The sequence below is a fragment of the Salvelinus sp. IW2-2015 genome, linkage group LG20 (assembly GCF_002910315.2).
Source record: "Salvelinus sp. IW2-2015 linkage group LG20, ASM291031v2, whole genome shotgun sequence".
Taxonomy (NCBI): domain Eukaryota; kingdom Metazoa; phylum Chordata; class Actinopteri; order Salmoniformes; family Salmonidae; genus Salvelinus; species Salvelinus sp. IW2-2015.
In genome coordinates, this window is record NC_036860.1 from 20,382,536 (window position 1) to 20,396,321 (window position 13,786).

General features: G+C 42.3%; 1 protein-coding gene across 1 annotated transcript; it reads right to left on the bottom strand.

The window, feature by feature from the left end:
• Positions 1–7,508: 7,508 nt before the first annotated feature.
• On the bottom strand, positions 7,509–8,883 carry LOC111980173 (gastrotropin-like). The gene is made up of 4 exons (XM_024010838.2): positions 8,733–8,883; positions 8,292–8,467; positions 7,740–7,829; positions 7,509–7,632 (listed from the first exon to the last, which is right to left on the bottom strand). The coding sequence occupies exons 1-4, from the start codon at positions 8,797–8,799 to the stop codon at positions 7,582–7,584; spliced, it is 384 nt and encodes a 127-aa protein (XP_023866606.1). The 5' UTR covers positions 8,800–8,883; the 3' UTR covers positions 7,509–7,581.
• Positions 8,884–13,786: the final 4,903 nt, after the last annotated feature.

Consider the following 13,786-nt stretch of genomic DNA (forward strand, 5'->3'; position numbering starts at 1 on the left):
TGTTGTGTTTTTTATTTCTACTGGGTAAAAACAGTGTATTGTAATGTAGGAGATGCCTTGCTAGGATTTCTGGTCCATCTTTGGCCTTGGCTGGTGTAGAGTAGTCTCAATCTTGTTTTGCCTTTCTGGTGCCCCTGGAAGCAGATGGAGCCATGGTTCCCAGGGGAACAGCCACATCCATCCTCTCAGCACATCAAACCACAGGGGAAGAAGTGATGCTTTACTAGCTAGCCCCCAGGGGAGMAAAGCCACGCTCTCTCCTCAGTTMATGTAAATTCTCCTGACTGGTACCATTTCATCTGACTGAAACCCAGGAAAGTCACACAACCCTCTCTGGAACAGCTACTGTTGCTGTCCTTGTCACAAGGACCTTGAGCAGTTAACGACACCATGATCACGTTGGGAAGGCTTCTGCACAGGATAGCTTGTAGTTCAGTACTGCTGACGTTCTCATCCGGTCATAYTACTACTTATGTCCTACCTCACTCTCCAGGGGGGTTGCTATTTGTGTAGTTTTACTGTAATTTACTGTACCTGTAAAATGGACCATGCTTGATCAGATGGAAAGAGTGCCACCAAACATATATCCTATAAAATTAGCAAAAGTATAGTTGACCTTAAAGCTGGAATCCTTAAGGGTGAAACTGCCACGTCTGTTTTGTGAAATTACAACAAAGAAGTTACTGCAAACAACACCCCCCCAGGACACCATTGCACGCGCGATAGAACAGCAGCATAAAGTGCATTCGGAAAGTGTTCACACCCCTTGACTTTGTCCACATTTTGTTACGTTAGTCGTATTCTAAAATGTATTGAAAAGAAATCGATCTACACACGATACCCCATAATGACAAAGCAAAATCAAAATCCAATAAAAACTGATACTTTATTTGCACAAGTATTCGAACCCTTTCCTATGAGACTCGAAATTGAGCTCAGGTGCATCCTGTTTCCATTGATCATCCTTGATGTTTCTACAACTTGATTGGACATGATTTGGTAAGGCACACATCTGTGTATATAAGGTCCCACAGTTGACAATGCATGTCAGAGCAAAAACCAAGCCATGAGGTCCAAGGAATTGTCCGTAGAGCTCAGAGACAGGATTGTGTCAAGGCACAGATCTGGGGAAGGGTAACAAAACATTTCTGCATCATTGAAGGTCCCCAAGAACACATTGGCCTCCATCATTCTTAAATGGAAGAAGTTTGGAACCACCAAGACTCTACCTAGAGCTCAATCAATCAAATGTATTTATAAAGCCCTTCTTACATCAGCTGATATCTCAAAGTGCTGTACAGAAACCCAGCCAAAAACCCCAAACAGCAAGCAATGCAGGTGTAGAAGCACGGTGGCTAGGAAAAACTCTAGAAAGGCCAAAACCTAGGAAGAAACCTAGAGAGGAACCAGGCTATGAGGGGTGGCCAGTCCTCTTCTGGCTGTGCCGGGTGGAGATTATAACAGAACATGGCCAAGATGTTCAAATGTTCATAGATGACTAGCAGGGTCAAATAATAATAATCACAATGGTTGTCGAGGGTGCAACAGGTCAGTTGTCTTTTCATAGCCGATCATTCAGAGTATCTCTACCGCTCCTACTGTCTCTAGAGAGTTGAAAACAGCAAGTCTGGAACAGGTAGCACGTCCGGTGAACAGGTCAGGGTTCCATAGCTGCAGGCAGAACAGTTGAAACTGGAGCAGCAGCAAGCACGGCCAGGTGGACTGGGGACAGCAAGGAGTCATCAGGCCAGGTAGTCCTGAGGCATGGTCCTAGGGCTCAGGTCCTCAGAAAGAGAGAGAATTAGAGAGAGCATACTTAAATTCACACAGGACACAGGATAAGACAGGATAAATACTCCAGATATAACAGACTGACCCTAGCCCCCGACACATAAACTACTGCAGCATAAATACTGGAGGCTGAGACAGAAGGGGTCGGGAGACACTGTGGCCCCGTCCGACGATACCCCCGGACAGGGCCAAACAGGCAGGATATTAGCCCACCCACTTTGACAAAGCACAGCCCCCACACCATTAGAGGGATATCTTCAACCACCAACTTATCATCCTGAGACAAGGCCCAGTATAGCCCACGAAGATCTCCGCTACAGCACAACCCAAGGGGGGCGCCAACCCGGACAGGAAGATCACGTCAGTGACTCAACTCACTCAAGTGACGCACCCCTCCTAGCTACGGCATGTAAGAGCACCAGTAAGCCAGTGACTCAGCCCCTGTAATAGGGTTAGAGGCAGAGAATCCCAGTGGAGAGAGGGGAGCCGGCCAGGCAGAGACAGCAAGAGCGGTTCTTTGCTGGCCTCCCAGCCAAACTGAGCAATCGGCGGAGAAGGGCCTTGGTCGGGGAGGTGACCAAGAACTTGAAGGTCACTCTGACAGAGCTCCAGAGTTCCTCTGTAGAGATGGGAGAACCTTCCAGAAGGATGACCATCTCTGCAGCACTCCACCAACCAGGCCTTTATAGTAGAGTGGCCAGATGAAGGCACTCCTCAGTAAAAGGCACATGACAGCCTGCTTGGAGTTTGCCAAAAGGCACCTAAAGACTYTCAGACCATGAGAAACAAGATTCTCTGGTCTGATGAAACCAAGATTTAACTCTTTGTCCTGAATTCCAAGCGTCAAGTCTGGAGGAAACCTGGCACCATCCCTACGGTGAAGCATGGTGGTGGCAGCATCATGCTGTGGGGATGTTTTTCAGAAGCAGTGACTGAGAGACTAGTCAGGATCAAGGGAAAGATGAACAGAGCAAAGTACAGAGAGATCCTTGATGAAAATCTGCTCCAGAGCACTCAGGACCTTCGACTGGGGTGAAGGTTCACCTTCCAACAGGATAACGACAGGGGTGGCAGCGTAGCCTAGTGGTTAGAGCGTTGGACTAGTAACCAAAAGGTTGCAAGTTCAAATCCCCGAGCTGACAAGGTACAAATCTGTCGTTCTGCCCCTGAACAAGGCAGTTAACCCACTAGGGTTCATTGAAAATAAGAATTTGTTCTTAACTGACTTGCCTAGTTAGATAAAATAAAAACGACCCTAAGCACACAACCAAGACAATGCAGGGGTGGCTTTGGGACAAGTCTCTGAAGCCAGAGCCTGGACTTGAACCCGATCGATCGTGTCTGGAGAGACTTGAAAATAGCTGTGCGGCGACGCTCTCAATCCAACTTGACAGAGCTTGAGCGAATCTGCAGAGAATGGGAGGATCTCCACAAATGCAGGTGTGCCAAGCTTGTTGCGTCAGAATATCATGTAAATGTCATTTCAGTTTATTTTTTGTCAATTTGAAAATATTTGAAAAACCTGTTTTTGCTTAGTCATTATGGGGTATTGTGTGTAGATTGATGAGAAAAAAATAAACAATTTAATCAATTTTAGAATGAGGCATAACAGAATGTGGGAAAAAGGGGGTTGAATACTTTCCAAATGCACTATTTTTTTTATATGTAACACCCCCAGGGCTCCCCAACTGCTTGTCAACAGAACAAAAACAATAATGGCCGTGGGGCAGACAGTGGCGCTGTTTCCCATTACTGCATCTTTAGGCTGTTTTGTGATTAATGGTTACCTTGGATACAACCCACTGAATGTCAGTAGGAATATTTAAAACATTAAAGAACAGAAGTCAAGTAACTAAGAGAGTGTACAGTCGTGGCCAAAAGTTTTGAGAATGACACAAATATWAATTTTCACAAAGTCTACTGCCTCAGTTTGTATGATGGCAATTTGCATATACTCCAGAATGTTATGAAGAGTGRTCAGATGAATTGCAATTAATTGCAAAGTCCCTCTTTGCCATGCAAATGAACTGAATCCCCMAAAAACATTTCCACYGCATTTCAGYCCTGCCACAAAAGGACCAGCTGACATCATGTCAGTGATTCTCTCRTTAACACAGGTGTKAGTGTTGACGAGGACAAGGCTGGAGATCACTCTGTCATGCTGATTGAGTTCGAATAACAGACTGGAAGCTTCAAAAGGAGGGTGGTGCTTGGRATCAYTGTTCTTCCTCTGTCAAYCATGGTTACCTGCAAGGAAACACGTGCCGTCATCATTGCTTTGCACAAAAAGGGCTTCACAGGCAAGGATATTGCTGCCAGTAAGATTGCACCTAAATCAACCATTTATCGGATCATCAAGAACTTCAAGGAGAGCGGTTCAATTGTTGTGAAGAAGGCTTCAGGGCRCCCAAGAAAGTCCAGCAAGCGCCAGGACCGTCTCCTAAAGTTGATTCAGCTGCGAGATYGGGGCACCACCAGTACAGAGCTTGCTCAGGAATGGCAGCAGGCAGGTGTGAGTGGATCTGCACACATAGTGAGGCGAAGACTTTGAGGATGGCCTGGTGTCAAGAAGGGCAGCAAAGAAGCCACTTCTCTCCAGGAAAAACATCAGAGACAGACTGATATTCTGCAAMAGGTACAGGGATTGGACTGCTGAGGACTGGGGAAAAGTATTTTTCTCTGATGAATCCCCTTTCCGATTGTTTGGGGCATCTGGATAAAAGCTTGTCCGGAGAAGACAAGGTGAGCGCTACCAGCAGTCCTGTGTCATGCCAACAGTAAAGCATCCTGAGACCATTCATGTGTGGGGTTGCTTCTCAGCCAAGGGAGTGGGCTCACTCAGAATTTTGCCGAAGAACACAGCCATGAATAAAGAATGGTACCAACACATCCTCCGAGAGCAACTTCTCMCAACCATCCAGGAACAGTTTGGTGATGAACAATGCCTTTTCCAGCATGATGGAGCACCTTGCCATAAGGCAAAAGTGATAACTAAGTGGCTCGGGGAACAAAACATCGATATTTTGGGTCCATGGCCAGGAAACTCCCCAGACCTTAATCCCATTAAGAACTTGTGGTCAATCCTCAAGAGGAGGGTGGACAAACAAACAACCCACACATTCTGACAAACTCCAATCATTGATTATGCAAGAATGGGCTGCCATCAGTCAGGATGTGGCCCAGAAGTTAATTGACAGCATGCCAGGGCGGATTGCAGAGGTCTTGAAAAAGAAGGGTGTCAACACTGCAAATATTGACACTTTGCATCAACTTTATGTAATTGTCAATAAAAGCCTTTGACACTTATGAAATGCTTGTAATGATACTTCAGTATTCCATAGTAACATCTGACAAAAATATCTAAAGACACTGAAGCAGCAAATTTTGTGAATACTAATATGTGTCATTCTCAAAACGTTTGGCCACGACTGTATGACTCGGGTTTATATGGAATATGAGCTTGATGTCTGTGTCATGAGTCATGATGCTGCCTTAACGTCTAAATCCAGGCTGGCCAGACATGCTGTTAMCGATGGCCAAGTACATGTGGGTCCAGTACCCGGAATAGCTCAGGTTTGATGGAGTAATTAAATATTTTCCACTGATCACATCCTAACCACRATGTCTATCAGCTTCCCCTACTGCTGACAGATGGCATGAAGAGGCCATGGCCCTGTAGTCTACCGGGTCTCCGATAACAAAACCATCCTCTTGCATACCTTAACTTTTACCTACCTCAATATGTAGTGATACCTATGTTTATTATTTGCTACTTTTTTTCATTAGATCAAATGTATGTACATTTAGTTGACTTTATAGTTGATGTACACTTTTTATTTATTTTTTGAATGTACACTTTTTTCCCCCCGAACCGTTTTTTCCCCCTCACAGTATTTTTTCCCCCTCACACACTGTTACAGCGTGGTAGCTACGGGACCAAAACAGCAGAGAAGTTGAGCCTTGCGCTTCAGCGCTCTTAGTAGTTGCGGAAATGTATCCACTATGCTGTTTACGTCATATCACTGACTCTACCTGTAACTTTTTTTTTGTTTTATGTTGGAATATATGAAGAGCTCTATGCGTCATCAAAGACCAATCTATGTTGTGTGATATGTAGTCTAATGATTGGTCACTTTAGTCAAGACTACTTTCAWTCACACCGCCATCTTATTGTGTTGTTTTAAAGCACACTTTCTTTTTTTTTGCAAATGCTTTCTAGTACCTGTGTTAACTGCTTGGAAAGGCAGTGGATTTCTTTACCTGAATGAAAATGTTGCACATTGCAACCACCTCGAAGCATCAACTTGAAATCCAAATGGACCAACTATATCTACCCTGATGGATCAATAACAACTGTGTGCATTTGTGCAGGAGAAGCACATATTGGGGAAGGGGAATCGGTGTTTTCTCTGTCAAATGAGTTGAAAATAAAACAGTTTACAAAAGCCAGACTGACATTATYGTTTCTCCACCCTTTGTTTTTCATGTTTGTAGAGAATATCCTGTAGATGTGTATAGCAAGCCTTTTGAAGTCGATTAGCATACCCCAGGGGGAATAGTTTAATATGAATGTCTCAATTCATTGCACATGAAAAGCTATTCAACGGGGGAAGAGGAGCTCCACTCTCTACCAACTAACCCCCTCCCCAGCCTCCCCTGATGCTCCCTTCCTCTACAGACCTCACGACAATGGAGGAGATCCCTATCCCTCATTTCTACCCTCCCTTTGCCACTGAACAAATAGTTAAGAAACTGGAGACTATTGATACTGTAGGCCTTACAAAGTGTAAAGAAACTGTAAATAATCATTGCAAATTAAAAATGTAAAACATGTTAGTCTCTCAAAATGAAAGACAAAATAAGATGTACAAGCAATGCATAGTAAAAAATATAATAACATTTGCCTTTAGACAACTAACGCTCACACTTGACCCCCTCTTTTCTTTTTCAGAAATTGACATCTTAATTTTCAGAGGATTTCTGAGATGTTTTGTTCATTCACTTCACAGATCGTAAAGTTGTGCAACATTTTTCATTAGTGAAAAACCGTGGGAGAGGAAAATATATTTACAATCCAAGTTGATTACCAATGATAGGAAAGGGAGGTTATAGTAGCCCCTCCTTCTTTGGACGGATCGGTAGGTGGTACTGAAGGCAGTCGTGGGAAGTGGGGACTCTGGAGTAGGCAAGGGGGGTTGGGTAATGGATCATTCTCGCTAGCTTTGTTTACAAAGCAGGGAGGGGAGGGGCTGGCTGGTTACACAGAGAGGGGGACACTCATTCACCCCGAAACATCCCCTCATCTGTCTATTGTTTTGTAACTATCCCAGAGAGCTTAATTGCTCTTAACTCGGTTTGCATGCACATCCTAAGAGAGTGTGGCACAAACCTGTTGTTTGCTTGTTAATGTTTAATCCTAAAACCTAACAATGTACATCTATCATGGTGGAAAAGGAAAATCCAACTGGTTTCCAGATTCTATTCTACACACGGCTTAATCTTGATGGTATAGGGTATGAATCATTCTAGCAAACTCTTGAAAACTATTCTTTCAACCTTTTATTAAAGTTGCTACTGAATTGTATTGTGTTTAAAGATAGATTGCCCCCCCCCCTAATGGTTGTCCCATAATAAATGTAGTGACATTTGTCAAGAGGTTTTCCTCTTGTGGCAAATGTCATCAAGCATAGGAGAGACACAAAGACCAAGGCAGCAGGTTGGCTAGGCAGTCTTACTTTATTTACTTATTATTCCGTTCGTTTTTTTGCTAATAGCACAGTCACAATGTGTTTAGATCTTCCTGCTGGTTCTTTTCAGCACGACTGAGCCCGCGATTGAGGTCTAAACAGGGGAAAACATATATAAAACATTACTTGAACTGCCTWAATGTCTTTTTTCTTCTCCCCTCTAATATACACCATCTTCTGCAAAGTGCCACTTTTACTTACCTCAATCAGCTTTCCTCCGCTGATTTCAGATGTGTGGTAGTAGTTGGGGAATTTCGTGCTCAACTTGCCCCCCTCCATTGTAACTGTGGCCTGAAATGGATGGAGATTMATTTATTCATACTATAATTTGTTAAACCAACAATCTGTTCGTTTCATCTAGATTACAATACATGCATCTGAGTTCCCCTATCTTAAATTTTAATTGAACCTATATTTAACTAGGCAAGTCAGATAAGAACAAACTCTTATTTACAATGACGCTGGGACAATTGTGCGCCGCCCTACGGGACTCCCAATCACGGCCGGTTGTGATAYAGCCTGGATTTGAACCAGGGTGTCTGTAGTGATGSCTCTAGCACTSAGATGCAGTGCCTTAGACCGCTGCGCCACTCGGGAGYCCCCTAGATAATTTTTTACTATAGTGACTATATGAGACTTTTGTCTGAAGWACTATATTACAGAAGCTTACACAACAGACACCAGGATAAAAAAAAAACGAATTCCTGATCTAAACTGACTGAAAGTTGTATGACACATCATAGAGATTCTTACCTTGAACTTTTTCCCTCCAATAGTCTCCATGTCACATTCCTGGTCAATGACAAACTTGTTGCTGATGGTCTTGTTTGTGGGATAGAGCTGGGACCATGAGAACTCATTGCCGTTCTGCACCACCTCAGTAATGAGCTTGTAGTCACGACCCTTCTCAATGATGTCATCAGGGATGCCTTGGATAACAAGAAAATATGTAGTTAGACTAGGGGTAATGAGGCAATTTTGAATCATATTCTCATGTCTGAGCACTGTTTGAGCACYGTCGTTTTTCTATACTAATACTGCTAATCCCCATTGAATGTGCAGTGATGTGAATACATCCATTTCAATATATTGCATAAAACAATTGAATTCAAGATGTCAAGACAAAGACTAAGGCTTTCATAGGTTTACTATTACTTTATACAGGTGGTTATTAAACTTGAATAAATGTCTTACCAAAGAGCTTGCAGAATTCATYGTATCCTTCCTGGGACTCAGTTTCCCACTTTCCAGCAAAGGCCATGGTGTACAGAAAGCAAAGGAGAGGTAAAGGAGAGGGAGAAGCAGTTCCAAGACCAGCAGGGAAGAGTCAGGTACTGAGTGACAACCTGTCCCTCTTTAAATAGACACGGCAACCATCTCCACCCTTCTTTCACTASAATGGGTACATCACTACGCCATAAACTTTTATGGTGCCATCGGGTATTATGGCGAGTCAGAGAGTTGGTGACCATGGGGTYACTCACCTTTTGCACATAATCTACTACTGTATATGGGGGGGGGGGAAACACCTGATTATTAACAGTATTTCAATACTACATCAATGGCAACATAGAGGTCCAAAATGCCCTCAGAACAGAGGACATGCTTGGACCATACAACCCCTCCTTTAATTTGTTAGTCAACAGTGAATTACATGGTGAGTTTACAGTCTGCCTCAGTCTGGGACCTAAGGCTGCCATACATGACACAGGTTCTGAATCAACAACAGCTTCTCCTTGTCTGTTTAGTTATCCATTCGGAGTGTTGTCATGATCTCTATGACAGCTACAGAACATTACTCTGCATTCCACCCTTGACCAAAGATCCTATGATGAGACCAGACATAGAACTTGGCAGCACACAATATCAGCTCATGGAGGACAGTAAGCTCGTTACACCACCGCCAAAACACCAGGGATAATCGTCAGGGGTGGACAGTCTGTTCGAGGACATCGGAAACACACATACACACACCTAGCCTCTGAGACCTTTCCAGAAAATGCACGCCCACAAATTCAGTGTTCCACTTGTACATCAAACTTCCTACGGCTCCTATTTTTAGATGCTACTCAGTGCAAGTCCCAGCACTTGCCAAAAACTATGCAGAAACACACACAACACATTTTTATATCAGCGCGTTTTGAAATTCAAAAGGCGTTGGTGAGGAAGCAACACATGCAGGTCAATACCCTTAAAGCCATAAGGGTAAAACCACAATGCTCGTCCAAGAACCTCTACTAAAGAGTATGCCTTTTCAAAATGCAAGCCACAAGACTGAATACATCTCACACTTTCGCATTTCTTGTAGCTCCAAATCTCGATGTGATTAACTATGAAATTACACTGAGTGTACAAAACATTATGAACACCTGCTCTTTCCAGGACAGACTGACCAGGTGAATGCTATGATCCCTTATTGATGTCACTTGTTAAATCCACTTCAATCAGTGTAGAAGAAGGGAAGGATAGAGGTTAAATAAGGATGGAGACAATGGAGATATGGATTGTGTATGTGTGCCATTCAGAGGTTGAATGGGAAAGACAAAATATTGAAGTGCCTTTGAACATGGTAWKGTAGTAGGTACCAGGCACACTGGTTTGTGTCAAGAACTGCAACGCTGCTGAATTTTTCACAGTCAACAGTTTCCACGTGTATCAAGAATGGTCCAACACCCAAAGGWCATCCAGCCAACTTGACACAAATCTGGTAAGCATTGGAGTCAACGTGGGTGCAACTCAATCCAGTCCAACTCAATATTAGGAAGGTGTTCTTAATGTTTTGTACACTCAGTGTATTTTCAGCTAAATTATACAATCCAGTGGATGAGCTATGCAGTGCTTATGGCATGGGCAGAAAGTCACAGTAAATATTGTAGACATGCTTGATGAGATGGTGCCATACGTGTTGACATACTTGAATAACTTACAGTTGAAGTTGGAAGTTTACATACATCTTAGCCAAATACATTTAAACTCAGTTTCACAATTCCTGACATTTAATCATAGTAGAAATTCGCTGTCTTAAGTCAGTTAGGATCACCACTTTATTTTAAGAATGTGAAATGTCATAATAATAGTAGAGATAATGATTTATTTCAGCTTTTATTTCTTTCATCACATTCCCAGTGGGTTAGAAGTTTACATACACTCAATTAGTATTTGGTAGCATTGCCTTTAAATTGTTTAACTTGAGTYAAACGTTGTGTGTAGCCTTTCACAAGCTTCCCATAACAAGTTGGGTGAAGTTTGGCCCATTCCTCCTGACAGAGATGGTGCAACTGAGTCAGGTTTGTAGGCCTCCTTGCTCGCACACGCTTTTTCAGTTCTGCCCACAAATGTTCTATAGGATTGAGGTCAGGGCTTTGTGATGGCCACTCCAATACCTTGACTTTGTTGTCCTTAAGCCATTTTGCCACAACTTTGGACATCTGCTTGGGGTCATTGTCCATTTGTAAGACCCATTTGTGACCAAGCTTTAACTTCCTGACTGATGTCTTGAGATGTTGCTTCAATATATCCACATAATTTTCTTACCTCATGATGCCATCTATTTTGTGAAGTGCACCTGTCCCTCCTGCAGCAAAGCACCCCCACAATATGATGTTGCCACCCCTATGCTTCACGGTTGGGATGGTGTTCTTCAGCTTGCAAGCTTCACCCTTTTCCCTCCAGATATAACGATGGTCATTATGGCCAAACAGTTCTATTTTTGTTTCATCAGACCAGAGGACATTTCTCCAAAAAGTATGATCTTTGTCCCCATGTGCAGTTGCTAACTGTAGTCTGGATTTTTACGGCGGTTTTGGAGCAGTGGCTTCTTCCTTGCTGAGCAGCCTTTTAGGTTATGTCGACATAGGACTCGTTTTACTGTGGATATAGATAATTTTGTACCTGTTTCCTCCAGCATCTTCACAAGGTCCTTTGCTGTTGTTCTGGGGTTGATTTGCACTTTTTGCACCAAAGTACATTCATCTCTAGGAGACAGAACGTGTCTTCTTCTTGAGCGGTATGACGGCTGCGTCGTCCCATGGTGTTTATACTTGCGTATTATTGTTTGTACAGATTAACATGGTACCTTCAGGCATTTGGAAATAGCTCCCAAGGATGAACCAGACTTGTGGAGATCTACAGTTAAATGTAAATGTACAGTTCTTTTTCTGAGGTCTTGGCTGATTTATTTAGATTTTCCCATGATGTCAAGCAAAAAGGCACTGAGTTTGAAGGTTTTGAAGGTAGGCCTTGAAATACATCCACAGGTACACCTCCAATTGACTCAAATGATGTCAATTAGCCTATCAGAAGCTTCTAAAGCCATGACATCATTTTCTGGAATTTTCCAAGCTGTTTAAAGTCACAGTCAACTTATAGTGAATGTAAACTTTTGACCCACTGGAATTGTGATACAGTGAAATAATCTGTCTGTAAACAATTGTTGGAAAAATKACTTGTGTCATGCACAAAKTAGATGTCCTAACCGACTTGCCCAAACTATAGTTTGTTCACAAGAAATTTGTGGAATGTTTTAAAAACGAGTTTTAATGACTCCAACCTAAGTGTATGTAAACTTCCGACTTCGACTGTATGTAATAAGATCCACATTTTTATATMTAGCCTACTGTAGGCTACTATTTTTGATAGTTCATTGAATTACGTAATGCTCATCTAAATGTAAGAAAATGCTCATGTGAAATTCTTAAAAAATTGAAATGAATAAGTAAGTACGTTTATTCAGGTATTGGTTACTCATTGACTCATACTGTATTACCTTTGATTTCAGCACTTGAGTCGTTATTGTACTATGCCAAGAGAACACATAAAACTCTTTCATGATTATTTGCTCAACAGTGTCCTTCAGCACAGAGCTAAATCATTTTATTCTCCCCCGAGGGTTGAATCAGTTTGAAGAGTGTAAAACACACTGAAACATCAACTTTTATAGTGCACCATACTACTTAAGTACCCCTTACCAATGACAAATGTCATACAATCTTTCTCTGGCAGAAGTCATTTTTGTAAGGTGGTACTCTCAAAAGGGGTACTACGGTATCTCTTATGGATAATCTCTAATTCACACAAAGCACACACCTGTAACACAAATGCTCTTCCTCAACTGGAAATGTGTTTCAGCTGCCTTGTCAAGTAATACTATTATCTTCAATCCACCCCCATATAATATCCAACGGTATTTCCTGCTGAGATGCTTTGACAGTGCTTTTCAGAGGAACCACCCTAAGCTCAGGTCAAAAGTTCGCTATGAACACATTAGGCCTAGGAGTGTATGCTATAGGCCAAGGGGTGTATTTCAGACACTGCTGGTACTGCTTTAAAAATCCTGTAAAGTATCCATTGAATAATATGGATATGGGATATATAGCAATGCATTATATTTATAGAATTTATCCATTCAGATACACCTTTTATGCAGACGTAAATGGTAGAACTGATATGACCCCTCGTTTTTGGATCCTATCTTTAGAAACTGTGGTATACATAGACCTACTGGTAAGCTTGGTTTCTAAAGGACACAAATATAATGTGACAATTAAATAGCAATGTGCAATTGTGGCCTAAGACTTAAAGCCTTATAAAGCCTTGCACCAGACCAGTCAGCAATCGTGAAGCTGAAGGCTATGGCAAGGACCAAAGCCATTAATTGAGCTTGTTGTTGTTTTCGTCGTCGTCGTCATTTGGACTGCTACTTAGATAGAGCTACAACCRGATGTTACTTTTTCGTAGCAGGTTAGGAGAATTTAAGCAGCAGGTTAAGATAATTCACTTTATATGCATTTACTCTATAATGTGTTCTCTTGCCTCATATGAGACATAATGACACAGTTATACATAGTTTATACTAGTGAGTCACCACCTGACGAATTTGAAGTGAYTGATAAGTGTTAAATGCAATGCATTGAGTGTTGCCCAGACAACATGTTTGAAGGATAGGGATAGAACTAGAACCAAAGACAAAAGGTCCAAAATCAATATAGGCCTACTGTACATTTTTTAACATCTCTGCTTGAACCTCGCTGATGCTTGAAATACAATACAATATCGCCCCTTGTGGAAAAGGTTCACAGAAGGTTTATTTTTTGCCTGCTACGTTAGGTTAAGGTTAGACAAAGSGAGCCAATTACAAAAGTGTTTCCAGGGTTTCCTTTGAATGACGTGGATATTGACAACTCAACTACAACTTTATAGTTCGCTGGCCTATCAAGTGTAATTGGCTTTCAAGTGGGCGGGCTCTAGTG